The 27,427-nt window shown below is 32.1% G+C and overlaps 2 protein-coding genes across 2 annotated transcripts; both read right to left on the bottom strand.

The window, feature by feature from the left end:
• Positions 1-2,644: 2,644 nt before the first annotated feature.
• On the bottom strand, positions 2,645-15,874 carry LOC130802705 (agamous-like MADS-box protein AGL11). The gene is made up of 8 exons (XM_057666741.1): positions 15,791-15,874; positions 14,878-15,080; positions 11,118-11,193; positions 8,966-9,027; positions 6,852-6,951; positions 6,687-6,728; positions 6,202-6,243; positions 2,645-3,018 (listed from the first exon to the last, which is right to left on the bottom strand). The coding sequence occupies exons 2-8, from the start codon at positions 15,060-15,062 to the stop codon at positions 2,854-2,856; spliced, it is 672 nt and encodes a 223-aa protein (XP_057522724.1). The 5' UTR covers positions 15,063-15,080; positions 15,791-15,874; the 3' UTR covers positions 2,645-2,853.
• Positions 15,875-17,877: 2,003 nt separating this feature from the next.
• Positions 17,878-18,567, bottom strand: LOC130802642 (uncharacterized). The gene has a single exon (XM_057666651.1). The coding sequence runs from the start codon at positions 18,565-18,567 to the stop codon at positions 17,878-17,880; it is 690 nt and encodes a 229-aa protein (XP_057522634.1).
• Between the last annotated feature and the right edge of the window lie 8,860 nt (positions 18,568-27,427).

Genomic DNA, 27,427 nt, shown 5'->3' with positions numbered 1-27,427 from the left:
TCACTTGATTATCCTTCCTTCTTTTTGAAGAACCATTTGCACCTTACAACCCACGTGTTCTTGGGTGCCTTCACAATAAATTATGTAAGATTCCTATCAAGAGATTTCTTTTCTTGATTCATGGCTCTAAGCCACTTACATGCATCTATCAAAGTCGTAGCTATCTTATATGAGTCAGGATCATTATTAACTTCTACCTTACTAGCAATCGTAAGTGGACATGCCCACATAATCATATTCCTGAATATACCTTTTTGTAGGATTTTATTACCTCTTGGACTGCTTAACATTAAGCGATAATCATTCAATTAGTTGATACATGTCATTCTCAACCCTAGAAACTTTCAAAGCTCTTGGGGGCTCTACCTCCTCATAAGCACCATGTGTCAAACTACATTGTTAGTAACAACAACATGCAAAGAAGAAGAAGCAAGCATAAATGACTCATCAAAAACAACTCTAGAAGTAATTATCTTTTATAGGCTTACTACATCACACTCTATACCCCTTAATTTCCAAACAATAGCCCATAAAAATGCATTTTTATAGTTTTAGGTTCATGTTTCCCTTCATCAACATCAATGAGCCCTTTACAACCTTCATGAAAACAACTTCGCAACTACATTTTCACCTAACATCCGATGAACCCAAGGATATGAGGTTCTTTTAAATCATGAAACATGCCTTACACCACATATAGTCCTAATAACACCATCATGCATCTCGATAAGAATATTACTAATTCCAACATTCTTGCAAGTATCATCATTACCCAATGTTACATTTTCAACATTCACCTTGTCACAAGTAGAAAAGAAATTAGTATTAAGAGTCATGCGCAAAGAACACTGAAATCAAGAATTCGCTCATCTCTAATTTTGTACCCATGTGTTGCCACCCAAACACCTCCATCATCACTATCATTAACACTACTTGCTTCACGAGGTGTAGAATCTTTAACCATATTCTCTTTTTACATCTCATTCCACTTTTAAAAATCATTCTTAATGCACTATTTCAACTAATAATAAATATATGTTTTACTCTTGTTTGAAATCTAGGATATAGAATTACTTCCATTTTTTCAACACCACTAGAACTATTATCATTTACTCTACACTTTACAAACAATCTAACATCTGATCCCCTAGAGTCATGAGTCAATTTCTTCTCTATTAGGTTTTTTTGAATCAAAGCTTTTTTCACATCATTATCCTTAAAATTCTCCTTACCATAGAGCAAACTCTTCTAAAATTCTTGTATCAGGGTGGTAAAGACACAATAAGAAATAGCTACATCCCCACCATTAAGAACAATATATATCATTATTATGTACGCCTTTAACAATTATAAAAAATTTATCCAAAAGTGAATGTTGAGAGATATAGCAAATAAGGAGTTGTCAGCACCCTTTCAAACAATATTTATACACCTTAGGGACTACATGAGTATAGTGGAAAATAAGGAGTCATGCCACGATGACAAGTGTGAGTTTAATTCCAACTCTTGATATAGCAAGGTTATACTATTGGATGTAAAGTCTACCAGACTACAACTACTAACCAGAATAATAAAGCAAGCGATTGAAGTTATATAAATCAAATAGGACAAACAGGGATAGATTAGGTCCACCCTAGGAAAGTGATTTAAATTAAAAATAAACTAGGTTAGAGAAAATCAAACTACATAACGACAGGAAGTTGGTGGTTCCATAATCCACACAAATGACCTATAATCGTCCTATGTCTCCATAGGAGTGGCAGGGTAAGATTCGTATCAAATATGCAATAAAGAACATGTTCTTTACTAGGGTTTCATCAATTAAACCCCAAACAAAACTAATCACTCATGATTATACCAAATAAAGAATATTAATGATGAATGCAATAAGATTAAGCATGATTAATATAGATATATAAATCAAAAGCAAAGATAGATGCAATAAGAAAACAATAAAATCAATAACTGATCTAGAAAAGCAGGAAGGGAAAATAATACTTAAAAAACAAGATAGTGCTTCAAGAAAAATGAAATGAAGAATTCAAAACAAAGCTTTAAGTCCAAAGCATAGAGATAGAAACTTGAAACGGAAAGATTGAAAGCAATAAAACTAGAAAACTAGGATTTAAAGAAAACTAAGGAAAACGTAAAACCTATTATTGAATAAAACAAATGTGAATGAGACATATGTTGATGTTTCCCTCTCCTTTCTTCATAACATTTCATATTTATATCACTATTCTTACTATATATTTCTAGTGGCATCCCAAACTTATATAATTTTTTTTGTAGATTCAAGGCACCTTAAATACCAACAGATTGGAGACTTGAAAAAAGGAAGGAATAAATATTTAAAGGAAAATTAATGAGGTCAAAAATTTAATACTATAATTATTTGGAAAGAAACCCAATGTGAAGAAGCAATTAATAAGAACTATGTTCAAAGCCCTCTAATAAAAAAAAGTCTAATAACACTTCAAAAAATTAAAAATCCAATAAAATCAGAGTAAAATCATGAACTCATAGAACAACCTCATGTTACATAAGTTGTAACCATTTATTAGTTTAAAAAAATTAACACTAAAAATATAAAAAAGAAAACAAAATATTTAAATATAGATATTGAGTATCTTACAAAATAATAGTGAGCTCTATGATAGAAGTATATAAGTATAATAAATAAAGTACAGCTGGCTACAACTGCTACTTAATTATTAGCACACAAATATAGCAAACATGCATAACCCAAGAGTATCATTCTGTTGGGGCGATAGCTTATCGATTAGTGTCAAACCATAAGAAAAATAAATAAATACTTGTAGGATATAATTAGCAACCATGACTGAGCTATAATTAGCCAAGATGAAGAAACTTCTTTTCCGGCTGACCAAAATGAGAGCAATTGTTTAGGATGTTTTCTGCAACGATGTCTTGTTGCCCAACATAAACTTCCATAATCCCGCTTGTACTTGCCACCATATTTAGCTCTGCCTGTTGCACCCTTTCTACTTCTGCAATCTGATCAATTCAATCAAACTTATTTACAAATCTATTTTCGCAATTTCAAAGAAAAAGGATCGGTATGTTTTCTTACCACAACCATTATATTATTTAAAAATTCAGATTTACAGATTGAGATGGTATAAAATCAAAATAAATGAAAAAAATAATTCAACACCAAAACTATTAGGACTTATGTACTAATTTATATATAGTCGAGCTCAATAATTTGGGATTAAGACACTGAAATTATTTTTAAAAATTGAGGTTTCTTAAAAGTTTAATCCCAATGCTATTGAGTGACTCCTACCTAGGGTAGAGTTTTGAAGGGTCAAATGTATCCAACTTTACCCTTGTTAATGATATAACTAACGAATACGTTGTTTTCGATTGACACTTGTAGCAAACGTCATGTGCAACTTCACATAAATAAACAGTCATATAATATAATAAGTCAGTTTACTTCAGTCCATTATAATCGAAAATCAAAGAAAATAAAGTATAAATCATTGGTACCATAGTTATTAGAATCTCGATTCTGATCTACAATTCTACGATCCTACGATCCAAAAATAGGCAATCAATCCAAATCGTAGGTAAAATCTTAATGTGGTGGAATCCTGTGATCCTACTTAGCTTTAGCTCAAGAATTTAGGTGGTAGGATCATAACACGATTCTACAATCCTAGGATTCAACGATCCGATCCTACAAGGGCAATTTAAATCGTAAAATATTTTGATACAATTCAGATTTAACTTATTATAAATAAATATATTTGAAATAATTATATCAATACCATTATAAAATTCATTTTTCTTGATTTTCACATTCAGATTGATTATCAAAAGTATTTTCTTTCAAAACTTAATAAATAAAGTCAAATAACTTTTTAGTTACACCTTAAAACTTAAAAACCGAACAAATATAATTGATAATTAGTAACCTAAAGCACACTACTTCATATTTGATGCATATTTATAGGATCAAACAATCCTAGGATCCAATTCTACAGATTTTGAGCCTACCTTCTCAACGGTCTTAGGTAGAATCTCGATCCTAAAAACCTTGATTGGTACTGTAAAAAATAATATATTGTTTCATACTTCCTCTGTTTCGTAATACTTGCTACATAAGGATTTTTGACACTATTCATCGTTCAAGCTAATTTTATATATTGCGGCTAATGTCATCATCATTATCATAACCAATGTCCTGCCTGAAAGCAGTGTCTGGGTGAGGAAAGGTGACGGACAATCCATACCCGTACTCCCTTCATAGGGGAGATTAGAGGAAAGCGATCGATTTTACCCCCCAAACATGTAGATGCCCTGCATAAATAGGATATGGGTGACACCATCTTCACAGAACAAACAATTGCTTGAAATAAAAAAATAATAATAAAACAATAAAAATAAAAGACAACTAAAGAAACTACCAGTAGTCTAAAATATGGATGTGACGTCTCCAACTATTTCTATCCCTAATTAGGTCCACGGAGAGGCACATCTCACTTAGGTCGCTTTTTATTTGCTCAACCCATGTGCTCTTAGGTCTTCCTCGACTTCTTCTACCCTCCACTATGATACTTTCTATTCTTCTAAGGGGCAGTCGACAGTCTTTCTTGGCACATTTCCAAACCATTTAAACATATTTTCACGCATTTTAGCAGATAATTGGACAACGCCTAACTTCTCTCTAAACCCCTGATTCTTAATTTTATCCATTATGGTGTTACCACACATCCACCTCAGCATTTTCATCTCTTCCACTTCCATCTTTTGTTCATGGATCTTCTTAACAGGCCAACATTCTGTCCCATATAATAAAGTTGGCCTAATGGCAACTCTGTAGAACTTACCTTTCAGTCTGATCGAAAACTTCTTATCACATAACACTCCAGTAGCTGATCGCCACTTAAGCCAACCCACTTGTATACGATGTGTAACATCTCCATCTATCTCTCCATCACTTTGGAAAACAAACCCTAGATACTTGAACTTGTCGCAAGTGCAACTACATCTTCTCCAATTGTTATGTCTAGGCCATCATGATGTTCATCACCACTAAAATTATATCTCAAATATTCTGTCTTTGTACGGCTTATACGCAACCCTTGGCTTTCTAAAACCGTCCTCCATTGTTCTAATTTAGTATTAGCCTATTCGCTAGTTTCTGCGACCAACACTATATTGTCAGCAAATAGCATGCACCATGGCACGGTCTCCCAGATAGACTTGGAAGCTCATCTATAATTACTGCAAAAAGGAAAGGGCTTATTGTCGATTCCTAATGTAAACCTACTCTAACTGGGAAAGATTTTGTAATCCTAATGGGTGTTTGTATGTTAGTTGATGCTCCATCACACATGTCTCGTATAGCTTCAATATGACTCCTCGAGACTCCTTTAGCCTCCAGACTCTCCCAGATGATGCATCGTGGTATGTTATTATAACCCTTCTCCAAATCTATAAATACTATATGCAAATCCTTTTTTCTCTCCCTATATTTTTCAATTAGTCTTCTTAACACATGTATTGCCTCAGTGATAGATCTCCCTGGCATAAAACCAAATTGATGTTCCCTAACCACCGCCTCTTGTCTGATCCTCTTCTCTATCACTCATTCCCACAATTTCATTGTGTGGCTGAGGAGCTTAATCCCTCTATAATTCCCACGGACTTGTGCGTCGCCTTTGTTTTTATATAGAGGGATAAGTGTACTCTGCTCCTCCATTCTTGGGGCATTTTATGTGTCCTCCAAATAACATTGAAAATATTAGTCAACCGTTGAATTCCATCTTCTCCTAAACATCTCCATACGTCAATCGGGATGTTGTCAAGGCCGGTTGCCTTGGCTCGCCCCATCTCTTTGAGAGCTTTACTAACTTCATATGTAGTTATGCCCCTGTTTAACCCATATTCATGTTGGCTTTGGACGTTGGGAGTATGGTCTCTTACCTCCTCTAGTCCCCTAGTTTCATTCAACAATTGAGAGAAGTACTTGTACCATCTTGTTTTGATGTGTAAGAAAAAATATAGTTAAGTGGATTCTTGTTTGAATTGTCTAATTGCATACTTTCATAATGTTAAACATAATTTTTAGACGTGTGCAGTTCAATATATAAATGATCCAAAAAAAACATTAGATTGTGTAAAAAGTAATATAGCAAATGTCCATTCAACATAAAGTTACGTATATACCTTAGCTCGCAGAAATGAGTTTTCATGCTCCAGCTCTTCTGCCTATATATCATCATAGTCACATAAAAATAACATTGAAAAAAAACATTAGGTCTTTATTCATCCATCTTTATATTGCATATAGCCAATATTAACTAGTTACCTGCTTAAACAAATCATAATATTAGACATGCATTTTGATTGGCGTTCAAACATTTGTATAAATTAGAAATGATTTTAAATTTTGGTAGAACAACTTGAATTTGAACAGCTCTAATTTTTATCCGCCAAAAAATAAAATATTAACACTTTGTTTGAATAATAATTTAGGAGGAAAAGAAAAGGCGTGAAAAGGAAGGAAGGGAATTGAAGAAAAGGAAGAGGAGGAAATGTTAAGGAAAATTTTCTTATTCTTTTGTTTAAGAGGGAATGCTAAGAAATTTTCTTCCACCCAAACAAATTAAAGAGTATAAATGAGGTGAAGAAATAGCATAGGCTATAATTACCCTTTTCTGCATGAACTCGACATCAGCCAGTAACAATTCGTGCTGGACCAAAAATAATGCAAATTTAGACGTCAAATATTTATAACACATGGAAATTAAGTATTAATTATTTAATTAATTTATTTATTCAATCAGTATAAATCAAATTAATTTCATGGTACGTACCTTTTTGGATCTAATTCTAGAGATGCCTTTCTCAAGCCTATTCTCCACCTGCTTCAACTCTTTAATAGTCAATGAACTCAAGCAATCTCCCATTAGATTTCTGTACAATCATCACAATTTTCATTTCTATTATTATGGTAAGGGTCTCCTTTGGTAGATGGTAATAAACAATGGTATCGGGAATGAAAATTAGTGTAATTTGGTTGAAAAATCTCTTGACTACCTTGATGGTCGTGCTTGTCCAACTTCAATTATCACATTTTCTTCATAAAATTCATTCTAATGCATTACCATTGGGAGAGGTGGTAATGAAAATTTGTAAACATTTTTGTGATCAAAGTTCTGTCACCATTGGAATGACATGGAACTTTTGATGAAATTTTACACTATAAATTATTCTCATTACCGCCATTTAGTATCACTAACTAAAAGGGATCCTAGTGTATTTCATCAAATAATCAATTTTGCAACCAACACCAATTTTACGATAAGAAAATGAGAAATTAAAAGGGTGTTTGCCGGATAATACTTTTTTGAGTGTTATTGTAAAAAAAATGCATATTCAAAATTATTGTTCATTAGAAGATAATCTCAGTAGTAGAGAATAGCTAACTTAATCTACTATCAATAATTAGAGTCCTCAATTCAATTAGTATGTAAAAAAACAAAAAATAAAAACCCTAATTCAAGAACTAACAATTATGCAAAAAAATGAACAATAAAGCAACATAGATAAATTAACGTGGTTCAACCAATATGCATGGGTTATGTTCACACCTAGTTAAGATGTTTTATTGATGAAAAATAAAGCTTATTTATAGCTTATATAAACCTTTATCAGTTACCTGCTGCTTAAACAAATTTCAATATTTGAAGCTTTTAAAATGATTTTGCCCAAGTTTCTTGATGTTGTTTATATTTACTATTTTGATGTGTTCCATTAGTTGTTTCCTAAATAATATTTTTATTTTAATTACAAATTTTGGACAAAAGTAATTTTATTCTTCCTCATTTTAAAATTCTAATAGTGCTTATAATCATCACATATCTTCCACTAACTTGATTTTAATATTTTATATTGCTTATGATCTCCACATGTTTCCTAATAGTATTATAAAATTATTTCTAATAGTTGTGTTCTCCATTTTTTCTTTGACTTTCTTTTAATATTTGTTTAATGTTTATGATTCCTATTTTTCCTCCATTAAATTTATTATCTAATAAATTAATATATCGACCATCTAAAATATATTTTTTTAAGTCACATGTACATTGTGTGTAGAAACATCTTTAAGGAATCAAAGGAGTATTATACATCTTTATTATTCAAAAAAAAAGTAATATTTTTACTTCCTATAAAAAGATTTTATTTTTTATTAATTTTCGTAAAAAATTCTTTACAGGAAACGGAGAAAGTAATATTCTCTTATATTCTATAGACTTTGTCTTGTATATAAAAATTTTCCATTTAAAAAGCTTAGAAATTCAACTTATTTCATTTAACTATATCGCTAGTATATTTATCATTTGACTATTATTATATTGTAAGTGTATCGACTATTTAGGCGGCCTATCTTTGATTTCCTGGCTTCAATGCTGTTTAATTTATTATATTATTAAAAGTATATACTCTATTTGTTTTTAAATGTTTTTTCTATTCACTTTTTCACAATCTTAATACAGATTTTAAAACCAAATAATTTTAAGTAAGTTTTTAAAATTTCTAACAAGTTGATATTTAGAAAGTATATATTGAGAATAATCTAATAAGATTTCGTATGAATATATTTTTTCTTATAGATCAATAAGAAATCAAAGCCAAAATTAGACACTAAAATTTATAAATTTTATTTGAGAAGAACCTATGAAAACCGAGAAAGTATATGTAAGCAAATCAATTAATAAGGTTTTCAAACTTGTCGTATTCAACAAGAAATGATCCACTAAACAAGATAATTTATCACCGAAATCAATCATAGAAATACAACCTAAATCATTCAACTCATTTCTATTTTATTCTCCAACATAATAACTTATAAAAATATGTACGGTGACAATACATATTTTTGGTTGAAGTCAAAATCAGAATTCTTTAAGTGATAAAATTATTTTACCTGTTGGAGTTCTGCATCATTTGTATTTGCTGCTTTAACTTTGCAGATTCGTGCTGGTAAAACTTCATACACCACACAAGGAAACGACATAATGTTCAGGATTAGACTGTTTGATAAATTATCACTACAAATTAAACCATCACCTTTAGGGAAAATTACAACATAAAGTTTTGATAACGCAATTTTTTCTAGTAGCTGAGATTTAAAAGTTCTGTAATGTTATCCTTAAAAAAAACATAGATTTTTGTTGAGTTGATGATCTCTTCAGGCATGTTGTATAGAAGTTATGAGTTCAATTTTATTAATCTGCCAGTTCAGGTTAAATATCTACACTATGTTTGAAAAGTAAATTAAGAGAGAAAAGAAAGGAAGGAGAGGGGAAGGGAACAAAAGGAAGGGGTGGGATAAGAAGAGAGAGTACATACTATTTGTTTACAAGGGAAAGGAAGATAAAAGGAAGGAAAATTAGTGTTTTCTCTCCAAATATTTCCACCTTAGGAGATTTGTATTCTTAACAAAATTTATCAATATTTTCCCTCTAATTCTCTTTTCTTTTTTTTTTATCCAAACAAAATATTCATCATCCGTTTAAATTCCTTTCTTTTCTTTTCCTTTATTTTTTTCTACCCAAATATAGTGTTAGTGTGAGTATGTAAGATGTTTAGTGTTGGTATGTAAGAGGTTTAGTGTCAATTCAAGTTGAAATTCTAGTTTTGATCTGCCACGACCATAGCCAAACAAAATCTCCAAATAAAGTTCTAACTATTCAAAATTAGTGTTTTTGTGTCCCTACTAATTGAATTACTTTGCATGCGAGGAAGAATCCACATTGATTACTAAAATAGTGGATTGTGGATTTGTATTTAATGGTTGGTGGGTATCCTTTTAATACCATGTGGTTTTGGGAAAGAGAAAACCTCATCAAGTATGTATGCTAATCAACGCTCGTTACAAGTGGGTTTGTTTGCCCGAGCCCAAAGGTGACTCATGGGTATCCACATGAATGGACCCACAAAGTGATTATGTGCGAATGATCACGGTCTAACATGGTATCTGAGCCGAAACTGCTTCTTGGATGTGATTTGGCTCACATATGAATGGGAGCGATGGAAATACTTCACATGTGATAAAGATATCACATCATTTGAAAGAAGGGGTTGTGGAGTTGCATATAATGTATAGAGCGCAATTCTACTAATACTATATGGCTTTGGAAAAGAATGAACCTCATCAAACGTGTATTCAAGCCAACGTTCATTACCTATGGGTTTGTGGAAACGATTCCCGTGGGTGGGCTCACAAGGGTAATTATGTGACTAATTGTCACGGCTTAGCACCAACACGCAGACCAAATATTTTCACAATCCAACGGTTGCTATACTACTATAAATGATATCTTTGTGAACGATGGTGTTAAAATAAATTCCAAGTGCACACACTTTGTTCTCTTTTATTTATGGATTTCATTTATAATAATTGTGATGTAAAAAGTAATATTTTTTTAGAGTGAAAAGAGAATGACTTCGTTTTTTAAAACTAGATACTAAAATATTAACAATTAGTTAGCTTTTGTACCTAAATTAAATTATCTGAAATTCATGAAATTTGCTAGAAAATCTAATTGACATCAATTTAACTTAACAACTAAATGTATGCTCTATGTTTTAAAAAGTATTACAAGTGTCTAGAAATGACTAATGTTAACATGTACATGAATTCATTTTATGAAGTTGTTGTACATAGGTGATGACGTCATATACCACAACAATATACCACACTACGAGGTTTCTAGTTTTTCCCTATACCTTTATTTCTAAGGTTTAGTGTGTGCTACTTATACTTCACAATTTGTAATAACTAGTTGTTATGATCATTATACAACAAAATTAATTGTTGAAATGTGTGTTGATTCCAATGTTTTTATCCATCCCTAGGCATAATATAAGTTTCAAAAGTTCATGGTTATTAAATAAGATAAATTCTTGATAATTTGATTAATTTACTTATAAATTACACTAAATCTTGTTTATTTGGCTCTCTTTAGAACTTGTCTGAATTGTTAAATTTTCAATATTATGACTATTTTAAAACTGTTCTCACTATTGAAAAAGTTTATGACATTAGATCATGAGTTGAGTAATAAAGAATTTACTTGGGCGTTGATTTCGGTAGCAGAGTTTTCACCATCAGTGTAAGCTTTCTTGTACCTCTCAATAGTCGATCGTATGCTGCACAACCACAACACAGTTTAATTTGTTGAAAAACAGGTTTATAACTAATAAATTAAACATCTCAATTATTATTAATCATCATGACAAAAAGTGAATATTTCTATCTGTAAAATCACAAAATGTAATGGAGATTGGTGAGAGAAAAATGTAAGCTAGAAAAGGAAAATAGATAATATAAGATGTAATATGATTCAGCAAAACCAAAGAAATGGAAGAAACAAATGAGTAGTATTACAGTAACAGTAGGAGTACGCAGCAATACTTGCATATAAATGGAAAATTTTAAACCTAACAATTCCAAACACACTCATTGCCTTGCTTCAAGATTTGGATAATCATTTTCTTCCATTTTCAGTGCACAGTCTCACACTCTCACTTCATTTCAATTCTCATTCTATTAATTCTTATTACTCAATTTTGATTTTTGAGTCATGATTCCTTTTCCTCTATTTTATCTCTTTTTTTTTTTTTTTAATAGAATATAGTTTATTAGTTTTGGGGTTTTATTTCTCAAAATTATCATTTTAAACCAAAATAACTCCTTTAGATCAAATACATGTATATTGGACATTAATTAAAAAAATGTCTCAAATAAATCAACCATCTACTGAAAATAAATTCACGTACTATTTATTTATAATTAAACAAACCTCTTAGGTAGATTTGCTAAAAATAAATTCATCTATTTTTTATAGCCTTTTTCAAACCTTCTTTTTAAGCCAAGTCATTATCTATATACAATAATTTGGTTGATAAGTCATTATCTATATACAATAATTTGGTTCATTTTTATCAATTATACGAAATAGATAAGTTTATTTGAAAATAAACAATACAAAAATCGAGCAAATGTTTATTTATTTTTGACAATGTTCCATTGATAAAATGCTAAGTTTAGATAATCACCGGGTTGTCTAGTGGGTCGTAACATTTTCTTGTGAAAGCGGTTTCTCACAACCTAAAGAATTGATTAAATTTAAATATAGAATATAGGAATCTTTGACAAACGATTGATAACTACTTAAAGTAAATAATTTGACTAGCATATTTTATCAACGATTTGACCAATTGATTTTGATGTTTGTTGTGAATTACTTATTCATAATTACTATTGAATCCAACAAGCAATATTTTGTCAAACATCTAGACATTTTCTCATTTCTTTTTTTAGACTATTAAGGAGATGAAATGCCAAGGTAATTAAAATAAAAGTGGGAAAAAAATAATAATAGCCATTACAACATAATTTACTTTTTGTGGGATATAATTAGCAAAATTTAATTTTAATGTCGTTATTTTAAATTTCTAATAGTATATATAGATGATTTAGTGGCATTTAAACCCTTTAGCAGCATTATAAAAAATCACACAAAAACTTTTTGCAATATAGGATCTAGTGACATTTGTCAAAAATGTCACTATAGACCATAGTACAATTACATATGTTAATAAAGACCAAATAAAGTGTCGCTAAATCAATTTATAGTGGAACTTAAAATAAAAGCCAATAATTATTACACTAAAAATATAAATTAGTGGCATTTTTTTAATGCCACAAAATCCAATGTCGCAAAAAGTTAAATTTGTTGTAGTGAGCCATACATATGAAAAACGGAAGTTTTATCTTTGTAATGAGATCAACTAATTAAAAGTTTATATCAATCAATGATAAAAAGAAATATGAGAATAGAAAGAGATAATACTAATTTTATTACACTAACAACGAAAACTAAGGGCTTGCTTGGATTAAGTGTAAATATTTAAGGGGTAAATAAAATAAAAGTGGGAAAAAATAAAGTTAGTAAGATAGAATATTAAAGGAAGTTGATTATTAAGAGATGGAAGACTTGGTTAGAAAGTAATAAAAAATTGATGAAATAACAAATAGTTCCCTCATATTGGATATAAATTTACCTTAGGCGAGGGTGGGGGAATGCTTTCCGTCCAAATGAGGGAAATCTTTCTCTAATTTATTCATCTTTATTACTTTACTTTCGTTCTACTTCTTTTACAATTATTTCAATTACTTCATTTGAACCTATACTTATCTTTATTTCATTAATTTGAATTTTTTTCCTTAAATATTTACAATGTAGATGAAATCTAAAAAAATTATTAATTATCAAAAAAACCTTTTTTAGAATTAAGTTGTATCAATGATTAAGATGCTTATAAGAATAAGACCAAAAATGATTTTATATCCTATAGCTAGTGTCATTAGTACTTTTGTAAGTGAAGATATGTAACATGGAACTTATATTATAATTGTGCTAAATATTAGTTTATGTATGCTTGGTAAGATTATACTATTCTCTCCCATGAATCATGTATCATTTGCAAATGGAGTGTTCATAAATAAATATGAGAATTAAATGTATAGATAATATTAAAGAAGAATTGAAATGCATTGATGAGTTTAAAATAATAAATTTTCAAATAAGAAAATGATGCAATAAATAAGTAGAGCTCCTCAGAATAGAAAATAAGGTAAATGATATCAAAGACCAAGTCACGTCGGGGGCCGACAGAAGCTCGACTCGGCCCCCGCAGCCTTCTTTCAAGGTCTTTTCTTACAATCTATTTTACTAGTTCGCTCCCCACAAAATTTTCAATTATATATTTCTAAGACTGAATTATAGTTTTCCAACCCCTTTAACATTTATTTTTTGGACTTATCTTGTAGTGTGTGAAGTTTATTTTTATATTAGGACCCATAACTTGTAATTTTCCTTAAGTCCGTTAAAATGTCAAGAATGGAGGGTTAAACACTAACCACTAGCTAATTTGGAGGTAGAGTGAAGATTCAAGGCGTGGCGCAATTCTGTTATATTAGATGGAAATACTTGTGATCCTAAAAACCAAAAGGAAAAAACCTTGTAATTCAACCCCAATATAAAACAAAAAACGACAATAATGGGAAAAATCTCATAATAGAGAATACACTTACAAAACTAAAAAACAAAAAAAAAAAAAAAAAAAAAAAAAAACAAAAAAGCATTAAAAACAAAAAAAAAAAATTGAATTAAAAAGGGAACCTAGGATGATAAGAGATAGAATACTTGGTTTACATGTTAGAATATCACTATCAGGATCCTGCTTGAGTTCGATTATCAGTATATCATCCAGAAAATAGTGATCCAAAATTTAATTTATATATGATAAAATTGAAATATATTTTTTTAAGCTTTATTTTTCAGGAATAAAGAGAAACACATTCAACTAGTCTACGATTACATATCAACTAAAAAAAAGTTCTTTAATTAAAATTATACAATATTTCAAGTATACCTATGTAAATGATATAAATTAGTGAAAGATGATGAATACTAAAAATTAATTAGAAATGGGACTTAATTTTTGGATTGAATTGAAAGATGGTAGGATCTTTAATAGCTTGTATCATGATCTAACCATTCACAATTTTTTTTTTTGATTAGAACTATATGATCATACTAGCATTTCGATCTTGTTCGCTTCTCTTTTTATGGTTTGTAAAATCATATAATAAAATCAAAATATTTAACAAACAATAATTTTGACATGTTTAACCAAAATAAATTTATGGTAATACTCCAATTAAATAAATAAAAAAGAGAATCAAAAAATAAGAAAATTTTAAAGGGCAATATGAATAGAAAAAAGAGGGAAATAAAAAGAGAATGAAGAAAAAAGTAGTGGTACTTGTTATTATTGGAGAATTCATAAACACGGCCGCGGCTGGAAAAGACGATGAGAGCAATATCAGCTTCACAAAGCACAGATAATTCATAAGCTTTCTTCAACAATCCATTCCTTCTCTTGCAAAACGTGACCTGCCTGTTTGTTGTGTTTTCTATCCTCTTAATCTCTATCTTTCCCCTTCCCATTTATAAATCACACTCACACTGCACAAATCATATTAACAATAATTACTATTAATACCAACATCCCATTTTTAAACAGATATTAGACATTTCAACATCAAAAGGGTTTTCAATTTCATTTTTCCTTTTTGACAAAATTCATTTCTACAGGAAGAGTCTTAAAAACCCTACTATTTTTGGTAGCAAATAATGACAACAAAATGAAAATGATATGTAAAAACCTAAATTTTTAACCTTATTAAATTATTCATTGATGTTAAGCATGAATTTTTTTTCTTTTTTTTTTTTGGCAGCAAGAGATAGATAGATCACTAGATCTACTTTTGTGATACCCAAATTACCGTTAAACGTATGACAGAAATTAACTCTTTTTTTGATAAGTTTACAGAAAATAAATATTATATATATATATATATATATATATATATATATATATATATATATATATATATATATATATATATATATATATATATATATGTAAACAAAATAATTCAATGATCTGTGTAATAATCAGTACAGTACTCTTGTTAACTCTTAGATAGAAGTATATGACCAAAACTGACATAGGATATTTATGAACAATTATACATATTACATACTAATTAATTATTATCAGATCTAACATAGAAATTACAGATATTCATATATATAGTGATATAGTATATGATGTATCCCAAATAAAATAAAAAGACAAATTTGAAAAAATAAAATTAAATAAAAATACGAACCTTAGGTAGAGAGTAGAGACAGACTAGAGATGAAGAAAGTTTGAGGTTAAAGAAGTGAAAAATAAAGGGGAAGAGAAAGAAAAGGAAAACGCGGATTCCAAAGATTGATGAAGAAAGTTTCTTTAAATGTGTTGAACCCAACAGGCAACAGGGAAGTAGGGCAGTGAGACTGAGAGAGACCAACGAAAACGACGTCGGATTTCTTTTTCCTTTTACTAAATGCATGCAAGGTGACGTAGAGATTAAGAACCTGTGCAAAATTGCTTTCTTGGTGAATTGTTTTCCAACTTTTGCCATCTTTCACTTAGTCAAAAGTGTTCATTCGGGTGATCGGGTCGGTTTCGGACGGATGTCATTCGATTAGGTTGTATTTCGGATACACGTTGCGTCGGGTCACGCTCGGGTCGGTTAGTCACGGTTTAGTTGAAAATCGGTTATTCAAGCTGTCGAGTTAGCATCGGTTCTGTTTTACCGGGTACAGATTGGGTTTGGGTCGTCATTTTTAATTAATGATAAGATTTCCTTTATTTAAAGCAAAATAGTGAAATTGCAAATCAATTACTAATTATTATTTTGTTACTTTTATTTGTTTGACCGTAAATTCAAATTAAAGTTATATCATTTATCATTTAATTTGATTAGAAGTAGTTATACTTATAATATACTTAATGCCCACCAAAAAAGTTTTTAAAATACCTACTTATAATATTTTTAAGGAAAAATTACCCTGAATAATACGAACTTTCACTGATTTCCCAACAATAATACGAACTTTCAATTAACCATGAATAATACAAACTTTGATACATATTTCCCGCTGGCATACCTGACAGGTTCTGTACCTGGAGAAACGATAAATTCTCCATTTCTTCCTCATTTGCAGCGTCATCTTAAGGGGTATTTAGACAGCTTTTTTTCCATTTGCTCATCTTCCTCATTTGCTCACTCTCGTCTTCCAATTTAATTACTTCTTCTAACATCTAAATTTTTTTTTTCCATTTTCATTTTAATCTCTAAAATAATTTGATATTTAACATGTATTCTCCTTCGTCCTCATCTCAATCTAGAACATCAATTGCAAAAGGAATTCCTTTATGTAAACATGGTGTTCATGCTAAATTACAAGTAGTCAAAATAGGAATAAGGGTTGGTGAGAGGTTTTATGGATGTGCATTTTGGCCAGTAAGTTTATTTTTTTCAATAGCTTTATTTTGTTTTATGTTATTTTTGAATTTTTCTTTATCAATTAGGGTTTCATGATTTGGTTTGAAATGTTGGCACAAGATTGCAAATTTTTTAAGTGGGAAAAAGATGTAGAGTATACAAGTGAAATTTCTTCTTGTTTGGAAGAAGACAAAGCTATGTTGATTGACGAAATAAGGAAATTGAAGGCTAAGAATGCGAAGTTGAAAGAAAGTGAAGCTATGTTGAAATTGAAAGTTGTTGAATATGTAAACGCACAAAAAGCGTTAAGTTTTGTACTTGTTGCATCATGGGTTTTATTTGTATTGTTCTTATTTATGTTAAGCTAAGTATAAGAATTTGATCATGTAATGGAATTTTATGTATTGAAAATCCAATGTAATGAAAAAGTGTAACAAAGTTTCTTCGATTCAAGAATTATAGTGTCAATCCATACATCTTATAGCAATGTTCTAAGCCATAGATTATACCATAATGCTAACTTAATACATACAAAAAAGTAATGTTTTCCAAAAGAGCAGCAAAATGACACTTATTATTACAACACCAATTCTTTGTTGTCGATGCTTGGGTTGATATTCTTTCACTAGGGTTCTTCTTAGGCTTTCTCCTTTTGGCAGTACTGACACCACTCCTTCCGCTTGCACTACCAGTCCTACCCCCTCTTCTCCCTTCCCCTGTTCTAATTGTCCTGTTGCCTTTACCTAAAGAACTCAGTTGTGTAGACACGTTGTAATGGAATAACTCTGGTTTGTTGGTTGCGACATCAACAATCTTTTTCGGTCGTCCTCTACTTCTTTTCAATAAAGGTGGTTGCTCAACCGCTTTACCCTTTTCCGGACATTTCCTTTTGTTATGTCCAACCGTATTGCAAACGCCACATGTCATTTGAACCCCGTGTCTTGAGAGCTTTCCTGTTTTTTAGGATCTTCATGCGGATCCTTGATTCTGTTTTTTCGTGGTCTACCAGGACCAATCTTTATTGGAGGAGGATCGATCGGTTTGTCAATTTCAGGCCAATGCCTCTCGCCAATACAAGGATTGATGTATCCTTCATAGGCTCTCAAATAAGCCTCTCTAGTGTAGCACTGATCAACGTATGACTCAACCTCTTTGTGCAAGTAAAAAATAGATGCCACTGCATGACAACATGGAATCCCTCTTAAATCCCATTTCTTGCAAGTACAAGTTCTATTTTCAATTTCAACCTCTAAAACATCCATACAATAGGCTACTTGGAAACGAGTTGATGTTGAAGGAATGACAGTGCACTTAGCCGCTTCTTGCTTCTTTGAATCTAACGCTTTTTGTACTTTGGGATATAACAAACCCTTCCACTTCTTCGATGCCTCTTCCTTTTTGCTAGCCATCCTCTTCATTAGCATTGTTCTAATATCTTCAAGCATATCTATTAAATGATGGGATCTAGCATTCATGATGTAATTGTTAAAAGTTTCTACCATATTGCTCAAAATAACATCACACTTTCCATCTAGTTTGACAAAAGATCTGCAAAACAAGTATGTACCACATTTCCTAAAGGCATCAACAGCAACCGGATTAACATCCTCCATCTCCGTAATTGATTCCTCAAAATCAGCCAAGTTGTATGCTTTGACACATCTCTAAAACAGTAATTTCAACTCTTCTCCTTTGAATGACTTGTTCTAATTTGCGTAGATGTGCTTAGCACAATGCCTATGTTCTGCTTTTGGAAGCTCAAGCTGGACTGCCCTCAAAATGCTCAGTACAAAAGATAAGTGTCTTATGCTAATATCATATGTAGGTTCAAGCATGAATATGAAATGGCCTCATCATGTGTAAAATCAGCCTACCAAACAAAAAACCCAACCAGAAAATAAAAACGAACAGAATCACAATGTTTGGGGTTGTGCAGTGTGTGCTGATTTCTGAGAATGCAGTGTGTACTTATCAATTGAGAATGCAGCATGTACATCTGAGAATGTAGTGTAAAAAAGAACAAAATCAGCCCTCAATGTTGAATGTAGTGAGTTTCTGATTTCTGCAGTGTGTACTAATCAATTGAGAATGCAACATGTACATCATTTTCATGAGAATGCAGTGTGTATTGAGAATGCAGAACGCAGAATACAGTGGGTTGATCAATTTGAAGGTTAATTCAGAATGCCAAATGTAGGTAATTTCAATCTATGACTATGCACAACATCAAACATCCAGCTAAATCCAACACAGTATACTAAATACAAAATAGCTAAATCAGTAGGGAAGGGTGTATACCTGGTGTTCATCTGATATTGCTATCCAGTCTTTACCATTATCATGAGGCACACACTTCTTCAATTCAGAAATGAGCCATTGCCATGATTCATTGTTTTCACCCTCAACAACAGCCCACGCCAATGGATACATTTGCTTGTTAGGGTCTCTCCCAACTACACTTAATAGCATTCCTCCCAAGAATGTTTTTAGAAAACAACCATCAATGCACAATATTTTCTTGCACCCACCAACCCAACTATCTTTAACCCCTTCAAAGGAAACAAAAAACCTCTAAAATGTGGGTGGATTTGTGCTTGGATTGGTAACAACAACGAAGTGGCTATTAGAGTTACTTCGTTCTAAAACCCCAATATAGCTCATAAGCTTCTGATAATGTTGTTTCATGGATCCATGTAACCTCCTATGTGCAGCTTGTACGCAAAGCCCCTACTAATGATAATTCAAAATTGTTTCCTAACAATATCAACTAAGTCTGCAGAAGGAATGTGTGGCCTTGACTTGAATAAATCAAGTAACTGATCTGCACACCAAGAAGCTTTGAATTGATGATTAAAATTCATGTTTCTTTGACAAATGTGATCACCATTAACTTTCTTGACAATAAAGGAAGCTCGTTTTTAATCCCAACTGGCGTAAAGCTTAAAGGGACAACCATCAACACACCTTACACCAAGCTTATTCAATTTAGACTTGTCACTCAAATAAAATTTTACATTCCTTCCCTGATGAATTACATATTTCCTTACCGCCTCCTTAATTCAACTGGGGTGCTAAAAACTTGCCCAAGAATCCATTTGAACTTCCTAAAATCGGTAGTAGCATCCTCATCTTCATCATTACTATTTTCATACTCTGATAAACCCTGTGTGTTACTACACTCACCCAATTTCAAACAGAATCACCCACTTGCTCTACTTCTTCGAATAACAATGAGAATTCTTGACTATGCACAAGCTCCTCCGAAATTTCATCCTCATCTTCATCCTCATACGATAGCTCATAATCAGAATCATCCTCCTCAGATGCATCTTCATCACTTACCTCAACACTATTACCAAAATGTGGCTCATCTTCAGAAAAATCTTATTCAAGAGGTATGCAACTTTCACTAAGGGATTGTTTTGCCTTAGATGCTCTCTTAGGGGTCAACTTTTTCCTATTCCCAAAAGTCGACAAAACTTCACTACCTTTAGTACCACTTTTTGATATTTCTAGAACCAACATCTCATTATCCTTATCATGAACTACATACACAGATAACGCTCTATTTTCAACAACTATTTCAGTCATTTTCCCAACACAAATATCATCGGTAACTCTTTTTAACCCTTCCAAAAAGCTAACAGCATTAGGTAATTGATACCAAAGACAAAACCCATGTTTTACCCCAAGATCCTCCTTTACAATTCCTTCTAACTCAAAAAATGACATCTTATCTAGGTCTACAGAGATGGTTTTACAAATACCATACACATACTCCAAGCCCACAACTCCTTGTTTTAATACCCCATCATACCAAAACTTCAAAGTAATTGAATCATTCAAATTAGCCTAGAAACAAGCAAAAAACACAAAATTACATCCATTTTCAAAGGCATAACGTTTTTAATCAACATCAAACAATAATCATGTATGGACATCCATTTTCGAGTAAATGGATAGAGAATTTCATCCATTTTCGGCTAAATGGATAAAAACAGTAAATTACATCCATTTTCAAAGGCATAAACGTTTTTAATCAACATCAAACAATAATCATGTATGGATTAACAAAATAGAAACAAACATCCATCCATTTTCGAGTAAATGGACACATAATTTCATTCATTTTCGCCTAATGGATACAAGCCCTAATTTTTGGGATTAAAACAAAATATAGGGATTTATATTGCAATTGAGAAGAATTAACTAACCATGAATGAGATGATATCTTTGTAGTTGATGCGTGAGAACGAGAGGAAGAAGAATCAATGGAAATCACGAGCTTGAGGAAGATGATTGAAGAACCATTTCGCTGCGTGAGGAAGATGACTGCTCTGCTTCTGTTTCCTTACTTAGTTTCATCAGTGCTTCTGTTTCCTTACTTAGTTTCATCAGCAAAAAAAAAGATTTTAAAAAGAATGAGTAAGTTTACCGGTAACAGGTAAATTGGTATGCCAGCGGGAAATATGTATCAAAGTTCGTATTATTCATGGTTAATTGAAAGTTCGTATTATTATTGGGAAATCAGCGAAAGTTCGTATTTTTCAGGGTAATTTTTCATATTTTTAATGCCTACCGAGAAACTTAGCCTACTAGCCTACTTACCGTATCCTTACCACATCTTAAATGCTTACTTACAATATCTTTAATGCCTACTTACAATATACTTAACGCCCACAGACTAAGTACTTTAGTACTTACAATATTCAAAATGCCTACTTATAATATACTTAATGCCTACCGAAAAACTTACACTTTATTTTCCTTTTTGAGTCAGCCCAATTAGAGATTATCTCTCAAACAGATCGTCTCTCACAAGAATTTGTGTTATCTAATAAGATGATTGAATATGAGTCGATCATACTTCTATATTAAAAATTGCTTTAAGTTTACAACAGTTTGATTAAAAATTCGTTCGGGTAAAGTCGGTTTTAGCCGGATCGAGTTTGGTCTCGGTTAACGATTATATGCCAGTTAAAAAATCAGCCGCAGCTCGGGTTCACTTTTTCCATTTTCGGTTGTCAACCGGTTCGGGTACAACTTCGATTTGGGTAATGTCAGTTCGATAAACCAAAAAAAGGAACACATTTCTGGGTCAGTTTAATTTCGGTTTCGATTCGGATATTCAGGTCGAGTCACATTTGAACAGCTCTACATTCAGTTTACTTGTTTGCCCTTTCCAAGGGTGCCCCCTCTCCCAATTTTGGTCAAATAATACATAGAAATTGTAATTCGCAAACATCCTAAACTTAAAATCTATATTTGTAAATTATTCTTCAATTAAATATATAGAAATTGTACAATGAAGATTTAAGATACTAGATCATCATTACCATCATTGTATTCATTGTATCCCACTCATAGAAATTATGATTAGAGTTTTCAAATGGATGGAAAACGACAACACATTCCTATAAAGGAAGATACGACCAACACTACAAATAAATACGAATATGGCGACGACCCATTTCATCGCCATTTGATCGCTAAAGGGGAATAATTGGCTTTGGCGACGCCTAAGGTGCGGATGCCATATTGGTGGATGCTAAATGAAATTAGACGCTTGTCCGTTGCCATTTTCACGAAAAAAAGGGCGACAACACGTGTTCATCGGTTGATGTCTTAGAAAATGGCGACCAACTTATCCCATCGCCAAGCCCTCGCCTCTTTCTCCGAAACCTGGCGACCAACAGGTCCTGTCGTTAGCCCAGTGCTGTAACAAACCCTTTTTCTTAATCTTAACTATTTTGACAAATTCAATAATCGTTTCGTTATATTATTTTCTTTTAATGTCGTTTCGAATTTTATTCCAATTGTTCTTAAGTTCTCGATTTTCTTTTATATATAATTTATTGCTCTTAAAATAAATTACCTAATTATTAAGTCTAGCTAAGTTACCTACAATAACTTAATCTTTTTATTTCCTATATTAATTTATAAAATTAAAAACAAATGTAAAAAGAATCTGGAATTGGCGGCAAGCTAAGCTAGATGCCAAAATATTAACTTAGTTTTATCTTAAGGATAAAACCAAGAAGAAAAACAAAGTCTTGGAGCAATTATAACTTTATTTACTTTCCCATGAAGGAAATTAAAATAATAAATAATTTTGCAAATCTTGGCCTATTTAAGTCTGTTGGCTCTTAAGGTTTTGATGATAACTTCACTTTTAGATAAACAAACATATTTTAGAGATTGTTTTGTAGGTGAATATCCGATTGTGTTAATCGTTGATGAAGCCTATGACTTGGTTCGTGAAAGCTGTACGTGTCTTGAATATCCAAGAAGTTGGACAATTGCTTTAGAAGTCAGCTTACTGTTCCTAGAGTAAACATTCTGACGAAAGTTGTAGATGGAGACAGTACGCTGTTCCCCACGATACAGGTCTGGAGAAGACATTGACTAGAAGTTACGAAAATTATATTTTTTGTTTTTAGTTAATGTAAAAGATTAAAAGTTTAATTAGTTTCTTAATTAAATTAATTTATTAATTGGCAAAAAGTTTTTTAAACCGCCTAAAATGTGGAGAAGACTTATTCTTCATTTTGAATAAGTCTCCTTTTAAATTTGGACGGCTAAAACAAGTTATCCTATTTTTTAGGATCTTGTTCTTTTTAGCTCCTATGCTATTTTTAGCTTAAGGAAACTGATTTTCTCTCTGTGCAAACGACAGCCGGTCATTTATTCTTTTGGCAATTCCACTATCTTTGTTTTGAGAACGTGGATGATAGTGGGAGGTGTGTCTGAGGTAACTGCTGTCTGTTCCCACTATAAATAGGAGGAACTTTGCTCAAACCGAAATCCATCCAAGAGTGTCCATTAAAGGGAGATCATTTAAGAAAAATATTTTCTGTTTTTAAATGCCAATTAATTTATTATATTTTTCTTAAGTAATTATTTTGATTTTTAATCTCTTGAGAATTGGCCTTGTAAGGGTTAATGAGTGTTTTGTTGTAATTAGACTTACGAAAAAGTCTAAGGGAATTGAAAAGAGAATCGTGAGAATAGAGAAAGAGAAAGGGAGAATAGAGAAAGAGAATTAGGCCTAGAGTAGAGAAGCTTCGAGTGAAGCAAACTGTTTTATGTAATTGTATTTAATTGCCTAAAACATAGTGAGAATTTTGAAATCCCGGGGGGTCGTGGTTTTCCTTCTTATTAGGCCAAGAAGGTTTCTACGTAAAATCTTTGTCTCCTTTTTATCTTTTGCTTTTTACGTTTAAGCTTTATTTTGTTTGTTAAAATTCCGCAAATTAGAAGAAAAACCAAGTAAAGTTAGATACACAACAATTCACCCCCCCCCCCCCCCCCCTCTTGTTGCATTTGACCATCTTCGTGTATTTCAACAATTGGTATCAGAGCCCTATTCCTCATTTAATCAGGAAACCCTGAGAGCAGTATCATGTTACCTGGCAAGATGTTGAAGATGAACGAACGCATGGAAGAAGGGTACTCTACGCAAAGGCCACCTATGTTCGATGGGAAATTCTATACCTACTGGAAAAATAGGATGGAAATTTTTATAAAGGCCGAAAATTACCAAGTATGGAGAGTAATTGAAATAGGAGATTTTGAAGTGACGACCATCAACTCCAACAATGAATCAATTCCAAAACCAATCACGGAGTATGAAAAATAAGACTTTCAAAAGATGGAGATGAACGCTCTTGCGATCAAGCTACTTCACTGTGGTCTCGGGCCAAATGAACATAATCGTATCATGGGGTGTAAAACGGCAAAGCAGATTTGGGACCTGCTGGAAGTTACCCATGAAGGTACAAGTGAAGTAAAGCGCTCCAAGATTGACCTCCTAATGTCCAAATATGAAAGGTTTGTTATGGAACCTAGGGAGAACATTCAAGAGATGTTCACCAGGTTCACAAATATCACGAACGAATTAGTCTCTCTTGGTAAGATCATTCCCGTTGATGAACAAGTCAGGAAAGTACTTAAGAGTCTTCCTCAAGACGAACGCTGGAGAGCTAAGGTCACAGCCATTCAGGAATCGAAAGATTTCACCAAGTTTAATTTGGAAGAGTTGGCTGGTTCCCTTATGACTCATGAATTGCATTTGGGAACAGCTGACAGTTCCCGTAATAAAGGACTGGCTCTAGCAGCGGATAATAGTGAAGAATCAGAAGCTGGTGAAGAGGAAGCTGCTATGTTGGCACGTAAATTCAAAAAATTCTTCAGGAACAGCAGATATAGAAACCAAAGAAATAATAAGGAAAGAGGAACTGCTAACTTGAAGACAAATTTTGAATGCCACAAATGTGGAAGTACTGATCACTTCATCAAGGATTTCCCTCAATGGAAGAATGAGAAGGGCAAAGGGAAAACAAGGGAAGCTGGAAGAATGCCAAAGAAGGGAAACTTCAGAACAAATTTTCGTAAAGCAATGATCGCAGCTTGGGGCGACACCAAAAGCGAAGCTGAAACTGAAGTTCCAGTAGAGGAAGAAATTGCAAATCTGTGTCTCATGGCATCTCATGAAGAGACTAAGGAAAGAGAGCTAATGTCTTTTAGTTCTTCTCCTAAACATCTATTCAGATTAAGTAAAGATAAATTAATTAAATTATTTTTGGAAACACAAGAGAAGTTGGAAGAAAAAACAGCTAAGTGTCTCCAAATTGAGAAAGACCTTAAGTTAAGTAAAGATCACATCTCATACTTAAATACTTTTAGGATCGATGTGCAAAGTAGATTTTTTGATTTGTTAGATCAGAATATCATGTTAAAAGAGCAATTGGAGAAAATAAATCAGGAATTCATCATTCTTAACATTAAAATGAATCTAAACAAATTGCTAGGATTAAAATGGCATGAAAATGATAAATCCACTCATATGTTTGGCACGAAATTTCAAGAAATGTTAGAATCATGTGAAAGAGAAAATAAGTATCTAAAAGATGAACTTGATTTAAAAGGAAAAGGGAAAATCAATGAAGTTCCCAAATGGATTCTAAATGCTAAACCAAAAAGTAAAGAAGGACTAGGTTATGATAAAAATAATAAAAAGAAAAAGTTCTATGTTGATCTCCCTAGTAGTAAAATCTGTTCCTTTTGTGGCAAAACTGGACACCTAAAAAATCAATGTGTAAAAAGGGAACAACACATCAAAGCAAATAAAAATTATGTCGAACGCATATGGATTAAGAAATGTGATTCAAGTATTATCGACAGGGAAACCAAGGATGACTGGGTTCCTGAACCTAACAATTAATTTGCTTTGCAGGTTCAAGTGAGGGGGAACAACTCATGGTATCTCGACAGTGAGTGTTCCAAGCACATGACGGGTGACAAATCTAAATTTCTCTCACTTGAAGCTTATGATGGGGAAACTGTAACCTTCGGTGACAATATGAAGGGTGAGATAATCGCCAAAGGAAAGGTTGGAAGGTCAAGCTCCCATGCCATTGACAATGTATTTTTAGTCGAGAATTTAAAACACAATCTTTTAAGTATTTCTCAATTTTGTGACAAAGATAACTCTGTTAAGTTTACTTCTGAACGATGTATAATTTCTAGGAACAACACAGGAGACCTTGTGCTTGAGGGAATCAGAAAAGGGAACACTTATGTTGTGGACCTGGATACTGTTCCCAAAACCAGTCTAACATGTTTAAGCGTTATAGAAGAAGACCCACTGCTTTGGCACAAGCGTCTAGGTCATGCTAGCTATTCATTGATTAACACCTTAAGATCAAAAGACCTAGTAAGAGGATTACCAGCAATAAAATTCCTCAAAAATGAAATTTGTGATCCTTGTGCTAAAGGAAAGCAAGTGCGGTCATCTTTCAAATCAAAGTATCTGCTGACTACCTCTAGACCATTAGAATTAATTCATATGGATCTATGTGGACCTATGAGAACACAAAGCCGTAGTGGCAAAAGATATGTGTTTGTCATAGTTGATGACTATAGTAGATTTACTTGGACCCTATTTTTAGTAAGCAAAGATGAAGCTTTTGATGAGTTTATTTCTTTTGCTAACAAAATACAAAAATCTACCAATAATCTAATTATTCACATAAGATCAGACCATGGCAAAGAATTTGAAAATTCAAATTTTATGAATTATTGCAATGAACATGGTATAAATCACAATTTTTCCGCTCCTAGAACACCACAACAAAATGGAGTGGTAGAAAGGAAAAATAGAACCCTAGAAGAAATGGCTAGAACTATGTTGATTGCTAGTGGTCTACCTAGAAATTTTTGGGCCGAAGCCGTCAATACTGCATGCTATATCTTGAACCGTGTGTTAATTAGACTAATCACTTCTAAAACACCTTATGAAATGCTTAAAGGTGTTAAACCAAATATTTCCTATTTTCGTGTGTTTGGATGCAAATGTTTTGTTCACGTAAATGGAAAACGAAATGTAGGTAAATTTGATGAAAGAAGTGATGAAGCAGTATTTCTCGGTTTTTCATCACATAGCAAAGCTTACAGAGTTTATAATAAGAGAAC

This window comes from Amaranthus tricolor, chromosome 16, assembly GCF_026212465.1.
Source record: "Amaranthus tricolor cultivar Red isolate AtriRed21 chromosome 16, ASM2621246v1, whole genome shotgun sequence".
NCBI lineage: Eukaryota > Viridiplantae > Streptophyta > Magnoliopsida > Caryophyllales > Amaranthaceae > Amaranthus > Amaranthus tricolor.
This window is presented reverse-complemented; position numbering and strand designations above follow the sequence as displayed.

What these genes read in the sequence shown, in the direction of transcription:
- LOC130802705 (XM_057666741.1), bottom strand. Translation starts at nt 15,062, where the DNA reads ATGGGAAGGGGAAAGATAGAGATTAAGAGGATAGAAAACACAACAAAC. An exon ending in CTAGAATTAGATCCAAAAAG is followed by an intron (nt 6,729 to 6,851) that starts GTACGTACCATG and finishes TTTTTGGTCCAG; the next exon opens with CACGAATTGTTACTGGCTGA. An exon ending in ACTCATTTCTGCGAGCTAAG is followed by an intron (nt 3,019 to 6,201) that starts GTATATACGTAA and finishes TGAATTGATCAG; the next exon opens with ATTGCAGAAGTAGAAAGGGT.
- LOC130802642 (XM_057666651.1), bottom strand. Translation starts at nt 18,567, where the DNA reads ATGGAGGATGTTAATCCGGTTGCTGTTGATGCCTTTAGGAAATGTGGT.